Genomic DNA, 26,450 nt, shown 5'->3' with positions numbered 1-26,450 from the left:
CTGCGCTCTAATTGGTTCCAGGGGAAGAGCATGATGGGAAGAAAAGCGCTGAGTGGACACTTCCGTCAAGACCGGGAAAAACACACTTTTAACTGTGATACTTCAGCGCTTCAGAGTGTGTGTGTTTGCGTCCACCAGTGGCAGTGTGCCAGCATCTTTGGCCTGCTGAACATCCATTTGTCTTGATAGGGAAGCACACACAGGAAAATACAAATGTGTCCCAAAATCAAGACATCATGTTCAAGTTGGAGGACTTGGTTTGAGAAAGTTTCAGTTAATAATGCAGAAGACTAACCACGTCCAGCTGTCGGACACTGAAACATCTGTCCCAGTGGCTTTATAGATTGCGGTTCCACCTCAGTCCAGTTTTTTTGCATTGAGGTTTTCTTGTGTTTGTTTTCTAAATCTGATCATTTAGGTTCTGGAGATGATTGTTAAAATATTTTCCCAAACAAGAAAGTTACTGAGGAGTGTGTGTGTGTGTGTGTGTGTGTTTATTTGGTTGCCATGTCCACAAGACAGCTGCCATAACCAGGAGCATCCGTCAGAGAGAGATAACCTTAAATAGACCTGCAGTCTTAGATCGGCAGCAGTGGCATTGCTCAAGGACAACTCAGTTTTCTATCTCAGCCAAGCGTAAAAAGATTTTGCAATATTTCACCTTTTTCTTTCCAAATTGAATAGAATTGAATTCCAATTGCATAGAAAAAAAAAGTTTGTACATTTTTCCTGTTGTTAATTAAAGTATGTTTGTGATCCCCTTGATTGACAGGTGTCTCAACCTATCAGGCGGTGGCTGAGGCTCCACTCTGAGGCTCCTTTGCCCAAATGTGGATGTTCTGGCTGTAGCCTACTAAGTGACAAAGCTGGCAATAAACAGTAAACAATTATCTCCCCTTCAAAAATGTATCTTGACATCAGAAACATTACATCATTGTTTTTCTCACCAAGGAGCGGGCTCTTCTCAAGATACAGACTGTGTCACAGTAACCCTAATTAAGAAACAAATCTAGCTTATCAGGCCTGTCAATTATACTCCAAACATTTCAAGATGTACACAAGACACAGCAGTCCATCAGACAGGCTGGTTCTCTGCTGTAGTTCTTGTTAACTTGGACATTATTTATCAGAGACAAAACATATTTATTGATATCAATATGATGTGAATGAGCTCATTTTCATCTGATGTACCTGAGCAGGTTGGAGTTAAAACGTCAACTTCATTCATTATTCTTGTTTAATGAAAAATGTGGTGCCTTAATTAAACTTGTTTAGGGCCAAAGAAACTAATTTGAGATACTTTTAGAAATAAGAAAAAAAGGAAATAAAAACACATTCATAATTGTGTGTTTTACCTAGAAAAATGAATGATTAGAGTGTAGGAAGTGTTTTGTTAGTGATGCATGCTTCGTCATAGTTGTCCTCCTCTCCGGTGTCTTTAGGCCTCCTTAAGTTATGCTGCAGGGTCAGAAACAGGTCCCCGCTCGGTTTCTTGTGGGTCAGCCCTTATGATGAAGTTGGTACAGCAAGAGATGCTTATAGGGGGAAGGCAGGCCTTAGGCAAGAAAGGAGAAGTCTCTGGAATGACTGGAAGGTTTAAAAAGCTAACGACAAAGCAGCCATTTCCTAATAAGAGTGAGCAGAAGTCTGCTTATTTATGTGTTTAAAGTGGACAGATCTGAAAACACGACAGTCGTCATTTTCATCATTGAAAGACGCGTTGCAGCAAAGTTTTTTAACAAAATAAGTTTATGCGACGACATGGATGAAACTGAAATCAGCGCAACAACTTTTGATCATTTTGTTTGGACGCATCCTGTGATCATTTCTTTTGTTCTTTTTTTCCCCGCACCTGGAGTCCACAGCGCGCACACTTGATGTGAAGGAGGAAGAAATCCTCAACATTTAATTATTATCGTCGGCTGTTATTATGAAGATGAACTGGAGGTTAAAGTCTGCATGTTTTGTTTTTCTATAGCTGAGCGCGTCAACATTGGTGGCAAAAGATGATATTTGCATTAAATGAGCAGTTATCCTCCCTTCACCGGGGCAGCCGCTCCGACCAACACACATAAAGATTATAACAGAAACGGACTTTTCACAGAGACGTTGTGGACATTCATCATCGCAAGTAACCTAATAAACAGAGAGGGAGAGAGAGAGAGAGCGAGCACGGAATTAAATGGAAAACCCTGTCAGGAAGGCTCGGGGTTGAATGCGTCTGTAATATAATAAATAATAATAATAATAAAACAATAATAATGATGATGTATTTAGTTTATACAAATATATAGCCAACTGTTAAAAATAAATAGGCCTAAATAAATGCACTTTTTTTTACTGTGCAGTGTCGAAAAATAAATTATTTAATCGAAACCAAATGCTCTCCGTGTGTCAGTTTAACGTGCCTTTTGTAAAGGCACTTTTACTAACTTTTAATCTACACAAAAATTACAATTTTGTCAAATTAAAACATGTAAAAATAAATCAATTCGTAAACGAATAGAAGCATAGGCCTTGAAGCCTAAATCCACAAGATTTATCGTCACGCGGCCGACAATAAATCTGACAACAATTTAAAATAAGACTTTATCCATTTTTATCCTAAACATAAAACTCATTTATGTCTCAAAAAATTACTATATAGCCTATTACAGTTTGATCCGTGGGAAGGATTAGTTTACAGCTTTAACAAACTGCTGCACTTTTATTATGGAGGCTCTTTTAAACGTGTTCCTGCGCGAGGCCTGGTCTCATTTGTGTCTCTGTCCAGGTGAATTTAAGGGTTTAAAATCTCAGGCTGTCAGGGGATGTGCCTGAGAATTTTCTTCGATTACAAACGTCTTCATATAGCTTATGTGCTCTAAAATGATAATCCTCTATGTATCTGACCCCCAGGGGGAAAAAAGGAACTAGCTGAAAAATATCTAGCACATCAGCCTCTTAGCAGTAAAATAGATTTATAGCTCCATAATCCTACATAACAACAAAGTAGTCCATGGGATATATATATATTTTTTAAATGTTCTCAATAATTGGAGACAAATTCACTCATGATGATGAGTTTCTTCCATATAATCCCAAATTAAAAGATTGTAAAAAAAAAAAAAAAAAAAAAAATGCTTTAGTAGCTGAGGTCAGAATTGGGATTTATTTTCTTGCAAATGTCTGTGTGTGTGTGTGTGTGTGTGTGTGTGTGTGTGTGTGTGTACTGTTCAGTAAATGCAGCAAACAGTAAATGAATGAAGTCAGAGGGCTTCTGTCCCTCATCACCTCCTGACTCCACCTCCTACCCTCCTCAGACACACTCATACACAGGCTGAGAGCGTGGAGGGAAAAAGAGGGCTACTCCTCCTCACTCCCCCACTCCTCTTTCTCCATTCACTGAGAAGGCTCTGAGCACAAACCTTCCTCCTCCTTGAATGGACTCCATCTCTGCAAGCCAAACGCTCTTTTGCTGAAGCTTTGGAGGGAGACAGTGAAGATCCCAGCTTGTCGGCGTGTTGAGTTTTCCTTTTTCTTCCCCTCGTGCTACTGCTGAGAAAAGTCGACTGCTGAGACTTTGCTGTGTCGCCATGAACTTTTGTTGGACTTAAGGAGTTTCCAGAGCAGCTGTGTGGCGTCGTAAACAACTGATGGACAAAAGCTGAACCAGACAAGATTTGTGAAAGAGGAGAAAAAGTTCTTTTAGGTGGCTAATTTGGGTTCAGGTCTGCCAGACACACAGGCAGGGAGGCAGACAGGTAGAAAGGTACAGGGTGACAGATCAAGTTTAAAAATAGCCTACCTTTGTCCTAGTTTTGTCCCCTGGACCACGATGGGTTCAGACGTTCGTGACCTGAACTCCCTGCTGCCCCCGCTCCCGGCGGGCCCCAGCCCCGGCTGCCCGGCCCTGCCCGTCAGCACGGCCCCTCAGTGGGCTCCCGTCCTGGACTTCCACACCGCCGCCTCCCCTTACTCCTCCCTGGCTGCCCCCCACACCTCCCTGGGACCACACTCCTTCATCAAGCAGGAGCCCAGCTGGGGGACCACTACCGACCCCCACCACCTTGACACGGACCCTCACTGCGGCCTCAGCGCCTTCACCGTCCACTTCTCTGGGCAGTTCACGGGGACCGGGGCCTGCAGGTACGGGGCGGCGTTTGGGGCTCCCCCGCCTCCGCAACCAACCCCCAGTCAACCGGCACCTGTGGCCGCCCCGCACCACCACCAGGCCCCCAGCAGGATGTTCAGCAACCCACCGTACCTGACCAACTGCCTCGACACACAGCAGGCAGCCCGCAACCAGACAGGTAGGGCTGGAGGAAGAGGACAGGTGTGTGTGTGTTCTGTATGGATGTCAGGAAACCAGTCACATATAGATTTGTCAGTAGTGTAACACCTGCCTAAGCTACATGAAACGTTAATCTACATGGCTTAAATGGGCACGTGTGTTGCCTTCACAGCCTGGAGGCCTTAGTTCACCTTAATTTCGCACTGCGTCACTGAGTGTGTGATAAACTAGGAGATTTAAATCCACATACAGGTCATTGAGAGAGGCCATTCAGAAAGCCTAGAGACCCTAGTGTACGTGTGGAGGAAAGTGATGCACCTTTTACACTCACAGAAAACTGAAAATGAGTTTGTTTCTTAGAGGGTAAAGTGTAAATCCAGGCATCAATTACTAAGGAATCACTTTAATATTTAGGTATTCACACTTGAGCCAAAGATGGCCCGTTAAAAAGCCAGTTGAGAGAAAAAACAACAACTAAACAGCTCAACAAGGTCGTACTCACAAGCTTGTTTTGACCCTTTACTGGCTCACTTTGAGTAACTGTGATGCTTCATGAACGCCAAGCTTTTTCAGTAATGAAAACCTAGTTCTTTAAACATCTATAGTCTGCATTCATTTGTTTTTAATTCATATAGTTTGTTATTTTGCTTTTAGAATTAATGTTTTGGGGTACAATATTTTAACTAGATGGAATCTAGATTTTAAATGTGTGATGCTCAGTATCCCAGAAATGCACACCACATCCTAATAATTCCAGGTTCAGGACATTATATGAAACTCTTCTTTAATGATGGAGGGGGAAATGTTCATTCTAAACAAACAGCAAGTCTAATTATTTATTTTTGATCAAGTGTTGTTAAAGCTGCTGAACTCTGAACAATAGGTCCCAAACAGCGAATTAAAGTACTAGGCTTCTAACTACCTAAATAATAATGTGACAAAAGAACAGTATATAAAATGTGTCTGCTTATTGAATTCCAAAATGTTGGTATACAGCTCATTTCTTTGACTATGATTTTAAAAAGTACTTTAAAAATATAAATGAAATGTGGTGATGTACAACACACAAGAAAAACGATCTGCTCGATCAGACGTTTTTTATGTCCAGTTCTAAGGGAAAAAAATGATAAAAGCCACGGATGTTGACACATCGCTGAGTTAACCCTAATTTTACATTTTGGCTACTAGAGTCTGGTGTTTCTCACACTTTCACAGAGTTTTCCACATTTGCGTAACACAGCCATAGTTTTAGTCTTAAAAACATTTTGATCATTGTTTTGAAAAAATACCTGTGAAAATCCCTGACATGTTGACTTGCCATCCCAAACTGAATTTCTAGCAGACACAAACTTTTTGTTGGAGTGAAAATTACTGTTTTGTAGAATTAAATCCAACGAAATTTGAAATTATTATTTTTAAATTTCTTTTGATAATATGGTCTAATTGAATTAAACTTCCATAGTTCTTTGCTTTATTAAATTCATTAATCTGCAACATCACATTGTACATTAAAATCACTGGATTCCACTTTTCTGTTTAAAACTTATTTTAGGCTTTGCCAAAGGATATGTGATACACAGTCAAATGAAACATAATGAGGAAATGTATCAAAGGTCAGTAATGGGATTCAAACACACAATGCACTGAGTACAATGTATCATATAACATAATGATGCACACTTTATTTTGAAATCCTGACCTGCTGGGGAGTTTTCTACTTTTCCCTGGTCTTTTCCATGCAGGATGATGAATGTGTTTGTGGTTTCCCAACAGATTAATTAGTAATAACATGCTTATCAAGCAGAAAATTTAGGAATAACATTGTAATCAAAGAGCTGAGCCTGACCTCTAACCTGTTTTATCTGCTCCCCGCTGTGGCTGGACGAGCACAGACAAACAAACTAACAGCAGGACTCAGGTCACACAGTAGAGCTGATAGCAGAGTAGGGTCACAGAGACTAATCCCTATGAACTCCGTCCAAGAGGGATTTCATATTCATGTAAGAGCAGAGTATTTATTCTGCTTATTATTTATTAAACTGGTGCTGTTTCACATTTCTCTGCAGCTTTGTTAAGAAAGGCCCGCTGGTGCAATTAGATTGGTCATTATATTGGGGCAAAAGAAAATGCATGGATACAAATCATCAGAAGGGAGGTGTTTGTATTTTACAACAAGTGTCATTTGTTTTATGAGTTTAAAAGCTTTTACAGGTCAGCACATTTTATCAGCAAACTGTCAGAGTAGCAAGACATGATAACCTGCTGACATCAGTCCTGCTCATGTTTAAAGGTAATGCTTCAAATGGACCTAAAAACATTTAGACTTTAAAGCTGAGAAAGACAGCTGATGTGTATGAAACGTATAATCTTTGAAAAGTAACCTAAATATGAGGGCAGGTATGAAGGAGTTTTAAAGGTGTAGATTTCTACTAAAAGAATAAAAAATAATTTCCAGGTATTTCAAAAGCACTGAATTGCAGTTTGTGAAAAAAAAAGAAAGAAAGAAAGACTTCGGGTATTTCCAGACTCTGGGTTTTCCAGTTGAATACAAATTGACTTCATCACTTGTCACCTCAGTGCTGGACTTCAAGGCAACAAAAGTATCACCCTACACACACACACACACACACACACACACACACACACAGAGGAGTCAGACAGGGGTGAGTGGAAGATAAATGGTGAAGTTTAATGAGTTTTTTTCTCTCTTCTCTCGCCCAATGACACACAGAGTAAAGTGAGTGAAAGTGCTACATTTTAATTAATGAAGCATGTATGTGAGAGTGAGAAGAGATAGTGTGTGTGTGTGTGTGTGTGTGTGTGTGTGTGTGTGTGTGTGTGTGTGTGTGTGTGTCTGTGTCTGTGTGTGCGCGTGTGGGTGATTTATGGGAGTGTGTTATGCCCTTTAGGTCAAGCTAAGCCATGAGTCAGGCCTAGTCTTGGATGTCAGACACAGATCTAGTCTCCTACTAACAACAACTGTGTGTGTGTGTGTGTGTGTGTGTGTGTGTGTGTGTGTGTGTGTGTTTGCTGTGCATGAACATGTGCATGCTGCGTGCGTACATATTTAGGAGCCCTGGTGAGACTGAAAAATAGACCCAGTCTTGTCATCTCTCTGGCATATCCATTGCTTTGCTTTTACACTTTCAAAGGAAAATATACCTTCAATGTATAACTGAGTATAGGTATATAATTGTATGAAGTTACTCATAAGTTGCCTTACACCTGCGACAAAGAGGCTAAATACATTTGATATTTTTGCTGCAAAATTAGATATCCAACTTTAAAACCACAGCAGAAAATCAATGGGTGAAATATTTTACTATTTTTAAAGGATGTCAGGTAAATTAGATCTTTGTTTGATAGTTAATGGATCTGTCAGAATGGTTCTGAAACATTAATGGGAACAGTTCTTCAATTAGGCTATTTGGTTTTTAATCCATGATCTCAAATTATTCAAACTGAAGATTTATTCCACCTGAAAAATCATTTTTAGGTCTAAAATGCAGCTAATTATTCACATTCTCTGCAGAGAAGCACCAGACTTTATTATGACTCAACTCACATGTCCTGCGCTCTGATCAGCAGCAGTTACTTTACTGTAAAAAAAACTTTACTGTTTTAAATCATGTTTTTGTGGTAACATCACTAGTATTAAACATTTGTTCTCAGGAAAGTAGACTTAAAGCATGTAATAAGATTAATTAAAAAACAGGTATTACACTGTTTACAGATTACAGACACATATGCCATTTTATCCTTGAACTATTTTAAATGGTTATATTTAGTGATAACACAACCTTTCAAATAAGGGGGAAATAAAAATAAAACACCAGCATTATGCCATTGTAGTTGGTGATGTAAATAGAAAATGAAAAAAGTAAGCATTGATTCCAGTGTTAAGGAGATAAAGAGTGATGTCTGATGGATCATTTGAAAGTTACCTACGCACTTCAATGTGCTGTGACTCTGTATTTACTGCTTTTTCTCTGTTGCAGGTTACAGCACGGTTGCATTCGACGGAGCCGGTAATTACGGTCACACTCCTACACACCACAGCTCGCAGTTTTCCAACCACTCCTTCAAACACGAAGACGCTTTTACCCAGCAGAGCACTATGGGTAAGAGTATGTGTTTGAGTACGCCAGCACTTTATGGTTTCAGTCACTCAGTGTATTTCATACATTTATCTTCATATAAATGGTACATTTTACAGATAGCTGGGCTGGTTTTTGCTTCCACAGAACCTGTTGTGACTTTCATTGAAGCGTTGGGTTTTTTTCAGACTCCAGTTTTGCTCCTCTGTCCTACAAAGGCAGTGACTACAGGAGCAGTGAAGTTGAGAAAAGGGAGTTTTCAAGCTGGCCAGCAAACTTTGTAACAGGTAGAAAGGTTGTAATGACTTCATTTTATACCTTTTTAGGCTGATCATAGAGCATGATCATGAACTGCCATAGAGCCTATAAAACAGAAAAATACTGTACTGCACTCAAACTTTGAATAATGTGGGGGGGGTATCCATCAATAATTTGTATTCTTTCAGCTCTCCGTTTCAACTGGTAAATTAAACTTACAGTTTACAGTTCATAGCCAATAGAAATTAAATGTATCTTGTTATGCTAGGTTTCTGTTGGTCCAACTATTATTAATATTTATACTGAAATCAGTAAGTAGTTAATTTACAATGGAATACATTTAAATATGTGATTCAAAGGTAGTTTAATCACACCGAGTAATGTGAATTCCATTGTAAGTCAAAAGCCAAGATGGTAATGCTACTCTGCTAAGCTAGTTAGCTTCCGGAGGAGTTTAGCTGTTTTTTGTTCATTGATTGGATTTAGCCACTGTTGCATTTTCAGCAGTAATGTGGAATAACAAACTGCATTACTAAAATCAGTTCATTAAAATGATAATTTTCCAAATACAGATAATTGCTGAGGAAAAATAAAGAACTAGCAGTCCATTGTTTAGCTTTAGCTAATGCTAGCCTGTGCCCATGTTTGGTTATAAGTTGACTGTTTGGTTATAAGCTATCTTGTCTCCTCTCCCCTGACACTGAAGTGGTTTTAACAACATAACATTTTACAACTTTTAATGAGTCATACAGGGTGTTTTGTAGTTCTGCAGAGATCTTATTTTGTCCAGAATAATTTGGGTATCTAGTTTTATTTTTAAATAGTCACTTCTTAAGAAAAAAAACAATGCACCAGAGTCTTCTTCAATAAAAATACAAGTGGATCTCTGTGTGTATTTAAAGCCACGGTGTGAGTGCACAGCTGCGTCTGTATGGCAGCCCCATGGCCCTCACCTAGGGAGTGTCTTGTCTCTTATTCTGACGTCTCCGCACTGACCTTGCCTGTCGGAGGTATAAATCAGCCACATCCTGATGCACAAACTTCCTTGTCTCCTCCCCTCATCCCCTCTTTCATCCACCCATCTTTCCCTTTAATACCTACTCTGCGGATGTTATTGGTAAATATTTAAATGTGTTACATGAAGCCACCGATGTCAATTTCTGCCGTTTATGTTTCAGCAAACATAAGTGGGAGAATCGGAGCTGAGAGGGATTTTGGAATGTAGAGAAATGGCGAGGGAGCCATTCACTGCACTGTCGGGGAAGCTCAGAGAGAGAAACATGAAACGGAGGGTCTATTTGTAGAAAAATGTAGACAAACAGGAGAGGGCAGAGTTTAAAATGGTAGAAGTTTAAACACAGCCTCTCCTCTGAGTGAGTCATGGATGAGCTTACCTTCAGACTTTGTAGGTGCATACAGAGGTACAAATGCATTTGCACATATTATATATTGTGTCTGTGTGTCCGTGCACCACAGGTGAGCAGCAGTATTCTGTACCTCCTCCTGTCTACGGATGCCACACACCTTCAGACAGCTGTACAGGCAGCCAGGCTCTGCTGCTGAGGAATCCTTACAACAGGTAACACACACACATTTACACACACTCCTTGGACATACAGAGCACACATACACTCTTCAAAATCTATTTTTAAAATAAACAAACCGCAACAAGTAAAGCTGGAAATGTTTCAGAAAGCATTGTTGATTGTCTCGTACAAAACCGCAGTAATTCAGTGAAAGGTTGCAGGATGCTGTTTTGAACAGGATGTTCACCTTCAGGACAGGTCTGTCTGCCACAGCGGCTTCCTTTCTGTTTTTGTTCTCCTTCCTCTGGGTGCTTTTCGTCTCTTTCATTTGTCAAATGTGTGGCTTTCTCCCTCAAGTGGTATAAACTCCTAACTTTAGCAGATTAGTAGTTTTCTGATGTGCAGACACAAAAGTCATGGTGCCCCTGAAGGAAGTAAACCAACAGGGGCAGGAAGCTCTGAAGGAAAGTGTGCTGTACACTGATTTAAGTTATTCAAGTTATTCTGCTTGCTAAAGACAGAAATATGCACATCAATCATCATTATTTTACCATTTTCAACACCGTCTTTTCTTTGACATGATGTGCACTGATATTTTTTCCCAGGACAGAAAAACGTGCCTTTTCAAGCTGTTCTCACTCCTAAGTCGTCAAATATGGACGCATGGTTAAGACCCGTTGGCGTCAGTTTGTAATGCACTGGGTGTCATAGTTCAATGCAATGGGGAAAACTTACGCAAGTTCACTGATGTAGGTTATGTAGTTATTTTAACCCAAACCAAGATTTTTTCCTAACCCTAACCAAGTACTTTTTTGACTAAATCTAACCAAATTATGATGTTTCGCAACTTTAAGAAGTACTGTTATTTTGAAAGTGTATCCAGACTTTGCATATTTATTGTTGCTAACTTGAACGCGGGACCCTAACTGCGAAAACTGACACTAAAGGTGTACCCAGGGAGTTATAAAGTGATGCCAACGGGTTTTCAAAGTCTGAGACTGCTGGCCTCCCCTCAGACAAAGCCCACCTAACACTTTGAAAACCCATGCTCTAACTGACACTATTAAAAACACTGTAGGCTAGTCTCTGATCATCTGTTTTGATCATGTGCAGGGACACCTACAATGTAGTACGTCACCAAATCATTTATGATGTTAATGAATGCAGTTTGTTTACTCATTTTAATTAAACTGGGAAAAACTAACGAAATGAGCAGAAAATAAAGTGAAAGCCCGCAACGAAAGCAGACTGCTTCTCATTTTGTTGAGTCACATTAAACAGTTTTTCCAAAGCAGTAGATGAATGACTGGAACGTTATATTTTAGAAATATTTCCACTCATCAAATGGCTGTCTGCTGAGAGAAACCACAGCTATAAACAACCTTTTTCTTCTCATTGTGCATTGATTCACCAAGCACTTATGTGGCGCTCTATTCTTGTCATTGATGTTAAGAGTGAAGTGGCGATTTATGTATATTTGTTGCTTGCCTAGTGCTGTTTGCAGCATTTTATAGTCTTTTTTTTTCCACAGCCGGTATTTTGACTTGTCATAGTAGGATAAGCAAAGGTGTAACTGATAACAATAAATATGGCTCTGTTTAAGTGCCCCAGCAAGCCATGACAGTGTAACAGTGAGCTAACATACAATACCAGGACCCTGAAACTGAAGCAGCTAAATGAAATTCAGCCATCATTCATTTAATTTTTACTCTTATGCTTTTGCTACTGTTACAATATGTTAGGCATATTAGGTGTTGTAAGAAAGAAAATTGAAAAAAATATGTATTTTTATTTACTATATCAGAGCATCATCACCCCCAAAAATGCAGATCAGCTCTGAGGTTTTTCAAAAAGATTTTTTTTTCTGATTCAACATTGATTTCTATGCACCAATATATACAATCTTTGAAATATTTCCCATTTTAAAGAAAATATTCACATGTTGTCCATTTTGCACTCACTGCCTTATTGAAATGACTGCAAATCACATTCTTTGGAAAACAAGGAGGCATTATAATCTTAATGCAGAAAATTCAGCTGTGATAACGTTTAATGGTCAACACTCAGCACTTGGTAATAGAATAGAAGAATAAAATAGAATATCTTTATTGTTGTCGCACAAGTACAATGTTTGCAGCTTCAGTACTCGATGCTATAAAAACAATAAGTAGGGTAAAAATAAATAAAGAAGATCAAATATCAATAATTAACAAGCAACATAAACAGTGTCCAGCAGTAGTAAATATTGCTACAGCTCCAGTACAGTATGGGAGTGTATATATTGGCCACCATGCAAACCACTTCACTCAGACCTTGACCGGGAGAAATAGCTCATATAAAAGAAATCTCCAAATCCGCCGCTACTCTGACTTACCTGGTTTTAGTAAGCTTCCTCCAAATGTAATGAACTCAATATTGTACCAAGGTTTGCCTCCTTACTGTGCGCTCTCCAAACTCCAACTGCTTGTTGTTACATTCTTCAAATGCCACTGACACGGTGTTTTCCAATGATGGAGGAATCTTCTGTAAATACCACAGCAGGGATGGGTACTAAGTTTTCAATGTGTATGTGTGTGTGTGTGTGTGAGACAGAGAGAGACTAAGAGAGAGCTGGAGGGGGGGGCATAAACTGTCCTTACAGTCTCAGTCTCTTCTTTGTCATAAACATGACTGATATCTGCTCAGTACACACACACACACACATAGAGTACATGTGTACAAACACACATGGCTGGGAAGACTCATATGAGTTGAGTCAGTTGTCTAATCTTGCAGCCTGGTACCAACTGGACTGTATTTACTCTGCAGACTGTCAACTTGGCAGCTGAAACAACATGAAATAAAAACATGGTGAGGTCTTATTAATCCATACAGAGAGGCTAAAGCCCTACAACACTAAAACAAATTGAAGCCAGTAAATACAACATGTGAAAAGAGACTCTTAAAAGTTGTAGTTTTCAAAGAAATTTTTATACTTTTTGAAGGTGTAAATGATTAGTTCACAATCTAGTCATGCTGATAGTGTAGGTTGTATTTATACAGGTTCTGCCTCCAACACAATACAATTGGACTGGTAATGTTGGTTGAGACGGAAATATCTCAATCCCTGTACAGAAATTCATGGTTCCCACACAATGGACTTTTCCAACTATTGGACAGCACGACATTTGGTTCAGAAATTCATGTTGCACAGCATGAAGTATAATACCTTTGGTGGGTATATAACCTGTTTCTTCTTCTGTTTTCCAAAGATGTTTTTTTCCAGAGTGGTTTTCCAGGAAAGACCTACTGTAACACACATTGGGGCAGAATATGCAGGCTGAATCAGAGATGGGTTCTATCACTCAGCAATAGAGAAGAAAAGCAGACACTTCTTTATTTGATAATGTCATGGGTCATTACTTTAAATCTTGTGCTCAGCCTCCTTTCCAGCAGTATTTCAGCAGAAATACCCGGTGTGCTGTGCTGGCTGCGTGCCCCTGCTGCACTGTAAAATAATAGCTACGTAATGAGCAGGGTACCAGGCACCACATCTACCCCATCCAGACTGCTGCATGCCTGTAGGTGGTGTGATAGAGGGGCTGTGGTGTGATGGGGTGAGAGCTATAAATCCACTGTGTGTGTGCAGATGCGTGTGTGTGTGTGTGTATGTGTGTGGGGCCGTGTATTTAATCACATGGCAGGTCTGAATAATGATTGTGGAGTCTGCTGTGTTTAATGAAAGGTGGCTGAATTTAACTTTCTTGGTGTCTGTCTGAGACACATTCTTTAACCTCAGCTCCACCAGCAACTGTGTGTGCGTGCAAGTGGGCATGTGTGTGTGTTTCATTAGAGGACTTCTATTGAGGACAACAAAAGGCAACACACCTACGCAAATGGCTACACACACTCAACCTTGCTAACAGTCCACTGCACAGTTCATGAGCTTTTCTTCTACGTTTTGTCTTCCCTCCACAGCGGAAAAAATTTATGTCAAATGACCTCTCAGTTGGAGTGTGTGGCATGGGACCCTGTCAATACTCTGGCATCCACCATAAAGAGGTAGGAACTTATCCATCGCTCTCTTTTAACAGCAGCAGTCAGTGAAGATTATGTCGATTCAGACAGTGGGAAACATGAAGAAAAGGTTGGATACAAGAGTCTGAACAGAATGATCATTCTGGACCAACAATGGCAGCGTCACTTCTTCAGACAGTATTCTGCTTTTTATTAGTTTTTTTTACACGAGGTAATTATTATTATTAGTAATATTATAGGTAATATTTTGCATATGGATAACCTGGTTTTGTGGGGATACTCCTACTAAGCACTCCTGGCTTGTTGAGCTGATAAGTGAAAAAAAGACAAACAATAAAGACCTTTAAGCATAAGATGTTTTTTTGAAAAAATGGAGCAACGTGCATAGTATACTTCAGTGAGGATGAAAAAGGAGAATCTGTTTTATTTGTTATGGATCTACATAGAATACAAATAAGGCCAAAGAATAAACAAATCTATAAGACCAAACCTAGCAGTCCCTAGATGTAATGTTCGTTACATCTCCAAATACAAATGCAAATGGACGCAAATAGACACAAATGTGCAGGGCGTTGTGAGGTGAGGCAAAGACGTGAGTTATAAACGTTAATTGTGAAAAAATGAAAATAAGAAAAGGAAACTTAATGAGTTCCTGGTAAGTTTTTTTTAGCAATCAGTCTGAGTTGTCACACAAACAAACTGTACTAAGGTTAAATGTTGCTAGCTGGCTGTGGCTAACATCTGTACAGTTCATTGGCTGTTTGGGGTTAAAAATTTCATTTGCATTAAGTCTGAACACCTCTGGACATTGTAATTGCAGTAAATTTCATGGAATTCATACATACATATTTTGGTATTTTGCCTTCAACTGACAGTAGACTGTATCGGTAGCTAGGAAACGAGGGGAGGGGATGACATGCAACAAAGGTCCCTGGTTGCACAATGCAAACATACTTTACAATATTCATCTTAACCACTAGGCTGCCAGGACACTACTACTAGCTACTGTTTTTTAAGATGATCCATCTTGAACCAAGGTGTGTCATTTGTAGCTCCGCTATTCTGCCTATAGTGAGGAAAAATCAAACAAAAATGTTTGTCTTTATGCTTTAATTTGGTTGATGCAGGAGTTTATCTTAATTAGATTGAGAAACTCTTAAGTACCCTATTCTTGAAAGTTCAGTTCTGAAATTATGCCAAATGACATCCCATGTGTTCCCTCTACTGTCAAATTAAATCGAAAAAAACAACAACATGAGAAGCCAGTTACAAATAATCACTGTATTATCAGCACCCACTGTTCAAACAGAGTTAAAAACATCAGTAGTATGCACTGTACTTTATGTCATCGTGACCTGCTAGCTGCACGCTGGTCAGCGTCTGTGTCGGCTCACAAATCCCTTTCCAGCTTAAGCCAACAGGCATTCATCATAGTTACCAAATGAACGTGTGTGTGTGTGTGTCTAATAGTGACGTGTATGTGTACAAATGGGTGGTAGCAAGAAGGAATGTTGGGTGTTGCTGCATTGTGAAGAAGTAGTGTGAGTGTTTATGTGTAAGCTTATTAAGTCAGATATCAGAGCGTTGTTGGCCTTGTTGATGGCAGGAGAGACAAATGTGATTTTTAAAGTCTTCTGGCCCGCAGTTTTGTCTGCGTTGTTTTTTTTCCATAAGCACCGAAAAGGTGTTTAGAGGAGGCCCATGAAGGCATATCATTGTGTTTCTTTCTCAGCCGCTGTGACTCTCCGTACTTTCTCTGTCAGTGAGGGGGAGCAGGAGAAGGGAGGGGAGGTGTGAGGGAGTAGTAAGGATGAGGAGGGAGAGAAAGGAAAGCGACTGCAAGAACAGGGAGTCAGTTGAAGACAGGGAGATAAAGACGAACAGGGCAAGGGGCAGGAGATGAGGAAGAGGAAGTGCAGGGGAGTTGAGCTTAGAGAGGAAGAGCAGATAGGCTCGTTCCCAATGTTCACACTAAACACTAAACCACTGAACCACACATCAGCTGCTGCAGAGGTGTTTCTGTGGACTGTAAAGTGTGAGACTATATATTTCATAAGTAGTTTAATTAATCTGATTGTTTGCTGCTCGTTTTCTACAAGGATATTTGTTCTTGCTGACTCTGTCAATGTTTATATTTTTTATAATACAATGCTATGAATTGTGGGTAATTCACTTATGAAATGTCTGCATTATTCGTTTTGTGGTCGAAAGTTAGCTAAGGAGTTTGAATTCTCATGTATGTGCAGTAAATACTGTATGTAGCTACAGCCAACAGCCGGTTAGCTAAGCTTAGCATACTTAGCATACAGACGGGAAACAGCTAACCTTACTTTGCCCGAAGATAACAAAATCCACCTACCAGCGTAGGTGTGTCCGTCATTCTGCAATTACACCCCCAAATACTAGTTGGCAGTAGCCCTACTGCGTCCACTGTGTTGACTTTTGCCGGCCAAGCAGGCTAACTTACGGTTTAGCGCTCCGCTAACATAAATGGGGGTAAAATTGTAAACGTGCAGCTGGTGTAGCCTTTTCAAATGTTACCGACTGAATTGATCACAATCTGATAGCGAAACGAGTCATTTCGCTTGGGTTACGACGGTCAAATATATTGATTGACTGTGTTACAGCCGCCGTTTTGGCCGCTAGTAAATGTTACTTCAAAGCGTGGGGGAACTTCCGGTCGGCTCGGAGGCATTGCGAGGCTACCCAGCCGACCAATCACAGAGCTTACGGTCCGTGTCGACTCGATGTGTAGTTACATTTTGGAGGAGTTGCAAGTCAGGCGACGGCGTAGCCTCTGCGTAGCCCCGTAGCCTACGCCATCGATTTTTCGCAGAAGTATAAATTGCACTTTAAGCGCTTGTGATTTCACAGGATAACATCACAGACCCCCATGGACCAAGTCTGTGTCTAATGTTGAATAATAGTAACAGTAGGTACTCATAAGCTTTTTATTAATGAATTGATATTTTATTGTATTTAAACTCTTCGTAGATTCCCTGTTATTTGTATTTACTGTTAGTTGTGTTTCTCTTGGGAGCATAAAAGTACTTCCCAGCCTTCAGCCTTGTTGTAATGGTGTGGACATGGATGCTGGGCCACATTCACACTCATCTATGAAACTTGTTCTTAGTCAGTATGGCAGGTTAAATAAGGGTCGACTCCCTCACCACTGCAATCCTTCCACCCTCCTTTACCATAGTAACGGAGTTGTAGTTAAAGGTGTTTCACTGGAAAGTCCATGATCCCTGACTGAGGTGTCCCAACTTGTACATTACCTGCCACTATGAACTAAAATACCAAAAAAACAAAAAATGTATTGAATTAATATAATTGAAGGAACATACAGCGTGATTAACACCATGACGACTGCTGACGTGGTCTCGATGTCTCTCCCCCTGTCCTTGGGAATAGCAAGGCAGACAAAGAGCACCTTATGACTGCTCGGCCATATACTGTAGAATCCCACAGCAGCAGCACAGGATGCAAACTCCCATCCTCCTCGTTCAGTTAGACAGACTGATATATAACACATTTCATAGACAAGAGCTTTCTGTTTCTCTGTGTGTTATCATAAGAAGATACGAGAGGCAAAGCTGGAGCCTACGTCACACAGAGCAGGTTTTGTTCTGCTCTATAAGTCAGAGTGAAAAACTAAAAGCTATTTGTGTCATGCATTATACTGCAAGTGATTAATTATCGGATCAACAGGAAATGATTCATATTGGTCATAAATAAAGTGGATTATTATTTAATCTTCTAAGAGTTAAGATCACTTTTCAAGTCTGCATGCTATATATTCCCTGGTTTCAGCTTCTCAAAGACGAGTTTTTACTGATTTCCTCTGTTCATTTATATCATTGCAAGCTGAATATCTTCAGGTTCTGGACTGTTGGTCGGAAAAATCAAGCAATTAGAAGACATCACCTTGGGCTCTGGATTTTGTGATGGGCACAAAAGGGTGTGATTGCACCTTTTTGCACAAATGCAGATTTGCTATGAATTCTACAGCCATGTTCTCTGTTCTATGTACAAAGTTATCCAAGTCAGGCAAGCCCATTGGAATGCTAACATTTCCTAATTAGCACAAAACATAAAGGAAAGTTGAAGCTTACGTTATTATCTTTGAAGGTATTTGGTTGTAAATAAAAGTATTGGACAAATTGAAATCACCAAAGCAGATATGGAATAGATGATGAGACTTGTTGTTCAAAGATGTCAAATTTTAACTTTTATATACAGATCTATGTACACATAGAGGTACCCAAACACACAACCACAGGCTTCATCTGGATATATGATGCTCTGGAGAAAGAAAAAAAAATACATCAACACGACTCACATTCAACTCTGAGTCTACAAATGATTGGTCTGTGTTTTGCATTATGGGCTGCATGTGACAAGGTGGACAAGTTTGAATAACGATACCTTCATGGCCCTACCTGCAGTCAAACAGCAGTTCATGCTCTGTGTCTGCCAGTGTTTGTTATACTGTGTGGATATTTATGGCATTGAATCATGTTCTTGCATTTCTGGCATCTGATGTCTGTCTCTTTACATTCACCCTACTGTATATGGCAGTCGTCCACGCGGAAACCATTTTAGCATTGTGATTGTAAAATGATCAAGTGGCACAGAAAACTCGGTGTTCTGGAGCTGAAAATGCTCCAACATGCCTTTTCTCACTTTCATGTAAATTGAAAGTGTTTATTTTGCTGTGAGAATGCGGATAAATCGGTCACTATCATCTTTCTGTGTTGGCAGCCACGCAGCAGGCTACGACAGTGACCCCAGCGCCCCCATGGTGTACAGCTGCAGCACACAGTACCGCATACACACACATGGAGTCTTCAGGGGCATACAGGTAGGACTCACACCACTGCTACTACATCGTCTCTGCATGTCACTTCTTTTTGCTTCATCAAGAGGCCATCGTGAGGTCACACAGACCTTCTGTCTGCACACACATGCTTGACCTACTGAAAACCTAAAGTCACTGGAACAAAAACGCATCAGTAACACCGAAAAAGAGCGTATTTTAAATATTTTTTTTAATTAGTGGTCTGAAGGAGATGAGTGGTGGAGAGCCTGATGCAATGACCAAGCCACGTGAAGAGGAAATACTGATATGTAGCAGAGCAGAGATCTAACACATACACAAACGCAAATGCCTACAGACGCACACACATACAAACACAAACACGTCGCACACACATACTCAGAGATTTTTAAAAGGCAGCTCTAAAGGCCAAGAGGAATCTTTTTCCACAAATCCATTAGCAGTGGAGAAACAGACACACACACACACACACACACACACACAGGATTACACTGGGTAAAGATACAGTTTCCATACAAGGATCAGCACGTTAATAAATCATTAGATTTTAATTATTGTCTGTCAGCAGCTCTAAAGGACAGGGAGCAGAGATTCTCCAGACCTGCTCTTAGTCCACAGCACAACTCTTTTGAGATGTTTCTTTCTTTTTGGGGCCTGTTTCATCATTCACCCTGCTCCTTTTTTTCCTTTGCTCCTTTTTTTTTCATCTGTTCATAGAAATGGATTGCACCAGAAAACACACATAAGAGGTCTGAGTCAGTGCAAAAGAATAAACAAACTCTCGCTCTTATACCTTTTAAAGTATAATTTAAGAGCTGCTAAAATATGAGATAACAGATTGAGTAGCAAAGTGATGCTTTGCTCCATATTTTTATCACAGGGATTACAGTCTAATTCTCAGTCACTGCCAAAAGAAATACAGATGATAGCCATGGAATTTCATTCTTCATTAATGTGGGTTGATGATGAGCAAAGATATTTACAGAGGTTGTTGAAAAATGAATCATATGATTAAGAATCACATAACAAATTGTTGAATCATATCATATCTAATCTAATCACTCCGCTATCAGGAAATCAGTCACTTTTTTTCATTTTTAGACATTTTCATAGTAAAATGCCCCTTTTCAGTTTTTTATTTCATATTAATAATGACCAATTATATTATACTTCATGTCATTTTTATTTCATCTCATCATCGTCTCTTTTCATGATAGAGTATTTCACCACCTTGTCACCTTCACACACCCCAGCCAGCCACTATTTCTTAATTACTACTGCTACTAAAATTAACCAGTTAGCACCTGTTAGCTACAGCAACAACAATGAAAAGCTCATTTTGAATAAAACAACTAGAGGCTGCTGCTGTAAATAAACACAGCACACATACTCAGTAACTAATCTCTTCTTCCATTTTGCTTCCCAAGACTACACTTCGCCAGCTAACTAGCTGGGAAGTGTAGATTATTATTCTGCATCAAAGCAAAGAGTCAGCATTAGCAGTGTTAGCCAGCTCAATTCAGAGTTACCTCGGCAGCATTTTTATTGAAAAAATGTTCCTCAGAGAAAGATATATACATTTGTGAACATCTGCCTTTTCCGGTGGATTGAATCAGTGGAATAATGTCAGACCATTGGCAGGAATGTGTATCACAACACCCAAGTGCACGTGTGTGTCCTTGTGCGTCCGTATGATGCAAACTTCTCCACGGAGCTACAAAAGGTCTAGCATTGTAATGAGTTGGATCAACACCTTGTTGGGCTTGATTTTGCATTAATGAACAACATGTTGCCCTGAGGCATTAGGTATCAGTTTATGCATTCTGCAGCATATATTTTGCGTCACCTGACGTCACTTCACTTTAGGTTTTCATTTTATACTGTTTCAGGAGAATGTAGGATTTTAGGCTGAACATGTCAGTCAATTTCACATGAGCACTGGCTCTTCTTCCACTATGTAGCGGCTGTAATGTACTTTTAAATAGCTGCTAACAGCACTAATTACAACAGGACTGACCTCTGAGTCTCTTTGGCCATTACACTAGATGTTGAGGAAATGAAGAGCAGATGGCTGTGGGAGGGCAGAGTAGGGAGAGAGGGAGAAAAGAGAAAAAGGAAAGTAATGGCAGAAATCTTTAGGTAGAGTGGTATAAAGTAATAACAATTGAAGGAGAAACAGATAGAGGAAATGTGAAGAATGTGCTGAAATGTCATGTGCTGGGTTGACAAGTAGCAAAATAAAGGAGATATAGGTCCAGCAGCGTCGGCAGTGAGCAGCAGGGCTGTAATGGAGAGCTCTGGAAGGGGGTCTGTCTAAAAGGCGTGACTAACAGCTCCCCTTGGGCTGCAGTCAGTCTGGGGTCATTTTACTGCTAATTCCCATCTAATGAATATATTGCCATTTTATTATAATGATCCCCATGAGCCAGACACATCACATACACTTATTTATACACAGGACAGATTTAATTGCCTGTTTTCTAAATTACATTTTACTGGTTCAATAATTGATGTCCAGGGAGTGTTTTTGTTAATTCTGCCTTGAGTGGTTTGGCTTTAAAATAAAGTGTTTTGTGTGTGTGTGTGTGTGTGTGTGTACGCAGGATGTGCGGCGGGTGCCCAGCATCGCTCCAGCCATAGTGCGGTCAGAGAGCAGCGAGAAGCGTCCGTTCATGTGTGCCTACCCAGGATGCAACAAACGCTACTTCAAGCTGTCTCATCTGCAGATGCACAGTCGCAAACACACAGGTGAAACCAGCCGAAACAGGAATGTTCTGTAATATTACACTCATTATATAACCACTCAGTCACTCACTCAAAGGTTTTGTCTTTGGCTTTGAGAGAACATACTTTTTAAATGATGTTTCCATTGGCCCTTATCTGACCCTTTGTATTTCCAGTCGTATTTGATGCAGGGAAGTGCAGAAGAATTCTTTTCTAATGTGTCAGCTTTCAACTAACATCAATATTTATTATAATATTACAATATTATTTATTATTATTTATTTTTCAAAAAAAGTAAATTACATGTAATTTGTAATATGTTTTATACTTTATGTGAATATAATCCAATTAATATTATTTCCATACTGTATAGACACCTTATTTTGAAAACCGGATGTTGTGACACGTGTATCCTCGTACTAAATTCATCAAGTCCGACCCAATTTGATAAATAATGTCGTATGCGGTTCTCGTATCACGCAACATGAACACTTAATAGCCTCTCTTCAGGTAGGACTCTCATACTGCAACATTTGTCTTTGTAAAGAGAGAAAATGACACTAACCTGCCCGTCAGCTCGCACTGGTCCGTTTCAGTGGATTTACCATAAAGGCTTGAATACGTGTGCACTCCAAAAGTAGGTGCGGCTAGCTTAATTGCCTTCTCAGAAACGAGTGACAGAAAAACTCAAAGCGGGTCAGACCGTTTGTTGCCTTTTCTAAGAAGTCAGCCACAGATGGAGAGGATGTGCTAGGAGACAATTCAGCAGGCAAACTGCCATTTTTGATTCCTTCACTTTAAAAAACGTAATTGTTCAGACTTATTAGGCCGAACACCGAAAGTGCTTTTTTGCTACTTTCGGCCGATTAATTTTGGTGGCCGAACATTCAGTGCATCCCTAATATATATATATATATATATATATATATATATATATATATATATATATATATATATATATATATATATATATATATATATATGGCAGTGGAAGAAATAGCCCATGTTGCTGTGCAGATTTGCAGATAAATATTGAACTTAAAACAATGATAAAAAAAAGATCTTTTGTTTTGTTCCAAAGCAAAATTGGTTTAGATTTTTTAAGACTAAAAACACACACACACACACATAGCAAGCTAGCTTCATTGTGTGTTGTGAACTTGGTTTATTGTCAGAGCCAGTGTTAGCAGCAGCAGCTTGCGGCTTAATTTGTGTGATCTCAGTGTTGTGACTGTGAGTGCAGTGCTAAAGATGTTCTTCAGCGAAAGACACACAACTCCATAAGTTGTCTGTCCTCTGTAGCTAGCTAACATCGCTATTAGATAAGAATGATGAAATAACAGCTGTAGCTAACAGGAGCTAGCTAACACTTGGTTGGACCAAAAGTCCAAAGCTCAAATATATTTACTTTACTATCATAGATGAAATAAAAGCAGCAAATAGTCACATTTGAGAAGCTTGATCCACTGGATTTTGGCATTGACTTAAAAAATCACAGTTAATTGTTGCTGATTAATTTTCTCTCAAATGGCAATTAATTGTTTCATCTCTACACATATTGCCATTGTAACACTCAGAAGGAGAACAGCAGTGTTTCTGTCGCCAAAGTTATACTAGTAGACCTTTAAACCTAATTTTCCTGTGTTACATGCAATATCTTCAGAATAAAGAAATAGTACAGTAATTTCAAACTCAATTGTTTATTTAAATGTTTGTGTCCTCTCTCTTGTCTTTGTCTAGGGGAGAAACCCTACCAGTGTGAGTTCACAGACTGTGGCCGGAGGTTTTCTCGCTCTGACCAGCTCAAAAGACACCAGAGGAGGCACACAGGTTTGATCAGTTTTACTCAGTCTGTCTTTCTGTCTTTATTTTTTCAGTTCTTTGTATTTGCTCTCTCTACTCTGTTGTTTGCATGACAGCCATTTTGTGTGGACAATGCACACAGTGTGGGCGTCTTTTGAAGTGCACAGTTTGCATTTTGCGTACAGACATGTTGTCAGATATAGTTGCTAAAGGCTGGCTAAACTTTGGAATGGCTTCCCTATAAGCCCCTGCTCTACTGTATTTTTCTATCTCCCTCTGTGCGTGTGTGTGTGTGCGTGTGTGTGTGTGATGTTGAACATGTGTTTTCTGTGTGTGTGTGTGTGAACTTGGGCTTGTTTGTGTGCTGTATGTGTGTGTGTGATGTTGAACATGTGTTTTCTGTGTGTGTGTGTGTGTGTGTGTGTGTGTGTGTGTGTGTGTGCATGCATACTGTACATGTGTTTAGGAGTTAAACCCTTCCAATGCGAGACGTGTCAGAGAAAGTTCTCTCGGTCTGACCACCTTAAGACACACACCCGGACTCATACAGGTAAAACAAGTGCGTAAACTTTTTTTTCCATTTCTTCTTCATCCATTTGATGTTTTATACTGAATACAGTTGCAAAAGATTACATATATAGTAATTTTACAACATAGTGTTGGAATGTCAACATTGTTTCTTAACTGACGTTTGCAGCTATGTATTAGATACAGAGCTATATAAAGTCCATTAAATCTTCCCATTCAGGTTATGTCAGCATATTATTCTAATATATCTCTCATTTCCCCCTTTATTATTCCATCCGGCTTGCATCCTGTCTAAACCCTCCTCTCCTACTTCCTCCACCTACCTTCGTTACCATCCTCTGCACTTCTTCTTCTTCGATCCCTCTTCTGTCTCTTCCAACCTGTCCATCCATCCCGCCTCTCTCTCAGGTGAGAAGCCGTTTAACTGCCGGTGGCCGAACTGTCAGAAGAAGTTTGCCCGGAGTGATGAGTTGGTGCGACACCACAACATGCACCAGAGGAACCTCACCAAGCTCCAGCTGGCCATCTGAACCATCTGTGTCAAACCCATATCACCGTGTAGACATCTGGTCATTGTGTCTTCTTATATTTTCTGTCTCTGGTTAATCCAAACCTGGTGACCCCCTTTGCACTCACAAAACCAGCCTCTGTGGGGGCCAGTAGAGTAATGTAGGTGTATATCAATTAGATTTTATGGACTAGATACCACAGTATACACAGTCTGTCTCAGAGACTGGACGTTCTGGATGCAGAATTTTAAGGGTAGTATTCTGTTTTTTTGTTATTACCAACAAATCCCATGAAACAATGTGTGAAAAACACAGCACCCCCCAAACATAATTTCCTAAAAAAATTGTAAGCTGTGGTTTTTAGAATAAGTTACTCATTCAGGAGTGAGTAGTGAATTTGCTTGTGACTATTTTCAGCTACAGATTTGACGTAGGAGTGAGTGTTGAGGTCTCTTAATTACTCATCATGTTGATGTTGGTATATTTGCACCTCATGACAGTCTACAGGAACCTCAGACAAACATTTTCCCATCTTAATTATAATGTAAGTGTTCATTCATCCCCAATCATTGTCTATTTCCTTGCCAACATGCACCACCATGTGCACAGTGAGGTCAACGGTTATGGTCAGTTACATACATGCCCCCACAGCTTAGCGCCTTTTCAGCTGTTGTAAATATTTCTAATGTTGAACTGCTTTTGGCTTATTTATTATCTTGTGGGCAAAAATTGCTTTCACTGGAATGATTTAAAAGGAGAGAGGTGCCATTCTTATAGTTTACACAGCTATACCATAAAAGATCATGCTTGGATTGATTTAAAGAGATCAACCCAAGTGAAGAACTTGCAACTAACACCTTCTGCAGTGTCTACAATGTAAGCCTTTGGTGTTTTGTCTGGTCAGCATAAAATATACTTGCCTTTGCTGTTCTGTATTTAAAAAGCAGAACTTTTTTTTTTTTTTGAGTAATGTAAGGATTGGTTGTTGTTTTTTTCTAGCAGTGCTCAGCGCTCTTGGAGCTAAAATGTCTGAGTCTCTTGTCTCTGTTGTGTGTAAATATTGCTGGACTTTGGCAGTGTTCTAGACACTGCAAGCTCTAAAGTATGTCTGTGGGGTCACACTGGCTCTGTGGCCGTGACATAATGGTCAAGATGTATATAATACTTCTTCACCATGGGAACTGAACTCTTTCCATGGGGGAAAATATGTAACTTAACTGATACATTTTAGAGTTTTCTTTGGATGAATCCAGGAACTGTTTATACTTTCATTCTTTCTTTCATGTGTATTAATATTTGAGTCATAAAACAGCAAATGCCAGTGAAACATTTTTTACTCAAAAGTGTGAGATAATTGAAAATGATGCTTTCTCTCTGTGTAAATGTATTGTGACTCTTTTGATACAGTACCAGTTTGTCTCTGTGGTCTTTATTCATTTGTTTAAAAGTCCCTCTGTTGTTTTTTATTATTTAATAATTTATTTATTAGTCAGTGATAAAGCCCACATGCTAGTCACTTTATAGTTTTACAGTATTAAAATATCAACTCCTCCTCACACACAGAAAGTAATATCCATGAAATACTGTTAGCCTCATTATGTATAATTCCATCATTATATAGCACTGCCCTGAAGTTGCATTATCTTGAAAAAAAGACATAAAAGTCTTGAAATTGAAATACTAAGTTTATAATATCGGCTGACCTTGACCATGGTTCCCTCCCGTCACACACAAGAAAAGCTTTTCTTCTTCAGTACAGTATATCCTGCCCTGTTTGTGACTAGAATCACACCTTTTCATTTTAGAAACTGAATAAAACAGTATAAGAGAGAAGGTTTGTGAGTGACAAGACAAAGTGACAGAGTTAAAAAAAAA

The 26,450-nt window shown here is 39.6% G+C and overlaps 2 protein-coding genes across 9 annotated transcripts in view; both read left to right on the top strand.

Annotated features, from left to right (window-relative positions):
- The window catches only part of LOC123961280 (coiled-coil domain-containing protein 73-like), a 46,598-nt gene extending 43,182 nt beyond the window's left edge, over positions 1 to 3,416 (top strand). Inside the window, exon 21 of one of the 2 annotated variants that reach the window (XM_046036536.1) lies at positions 3,303 to 3,416. In XM_046036536.1, coding sequence (XP_045892492.1) covers positions 3,303 to 3,388 — 86 coding nt within the window. In that variant the 3' untranslated portion in view covers positions 3,389 to 3,416. Of the gene's footprint in view, positions 1 to 772; positions 829 to 3,302 lie in introns of those variants that run through there. The other variant, XM_046036537.1, reaches the window with a different exon arrangement.
- wt1a (WT1 transcription factor a) lies at positions 3,405 to 25,984 on the top strand. 7 transcript variants are annotated; one of them, XM_046036570.1, is made up of 10 exons: positions 3,405 to 4,292; positions 8,272 to 8,394; positions 8,559 to 8,657; positions 10,105 to 10,207; positions 14,112 to 14,195; positions 18,936 to 19,035; positions 21,615 to 21,759; positions 23,476 to 23,565; positions 24,005 to 24,088; positions 24,475 to 25,984. In XM_046036570.1, the coding sequence occupies exons 1-10, from the start codon at positions 3,818 to 3,820 to the stop codon at positions 24,594 to 24,596; spliced, it is 1,425 nt and encodes a 474-aa protein (XP_045892526.1). In that variant the 5' UTR covers positions 3,405 to 3,817; the 3' UTR covers positions 24,597 to 25,984. The 7 variants fall into 7 exon arrangements, with proteins under 7 accessions (XP_045892526.1, XP_045892525.1, XP_045892530.1 ...); XM_046036569.1 differs by having other exon boundaries at positions 3,408 to 4,292; positions 24,005 to 24,097; XM_046036574.1 differs by lacking the exon at positions 8,559 to 8,657 and having other exon boundaries at positions 3,409 to 4,292.
- Positions 25,985 to 26,450: the final 466 nt, after the last annotated feature.

The sequence above is a fragment of the Micropterus dolomieu genome, linkage group LG22 (assembly GCF_021292245.1).
Source record: "Micropterus dolomieu isolate WLL.071019.BEF.003 ecotype Adirondacks linkage group LG22, ASM2129224v1, whole genome shotgun sequence".
NCBI classification, from domain to species: Eukaryota; Metazoa; Chordata; class Actinopteri; order Centrarchiformes; family Centrarchidae; genus Micropterus; species Micropterus dolomieu.
This window is presented reverse-complemented; position numbering and strand designations above follow the sequence as displayed.

Excerpts from the sequence above, each read along its gene's own strand:
- wt1a (XM_046036569.1), top strand. The coding sequence starts at position 3,818 with ATGGGTTCAGACGTTCGTGACCTGAACTCCCTGCTGCCCCCGCTCCCG. Across the intron at positions 14,196-18,935 it reads CTGGCATCCACCATAAAGAG|CCACGCAGCAGGCTACGACA; the intron begins GTAGGAACTTAT and ends CTGTGTTGGCAG. Across the intron at positions 23,566-24,004 it reads ACACCAGAGGAGGCACACAG|GAGTTAAACCCTTCCAATGC; the intron begins GTTTGATCAGTT and ends ACATGTGTTTAG.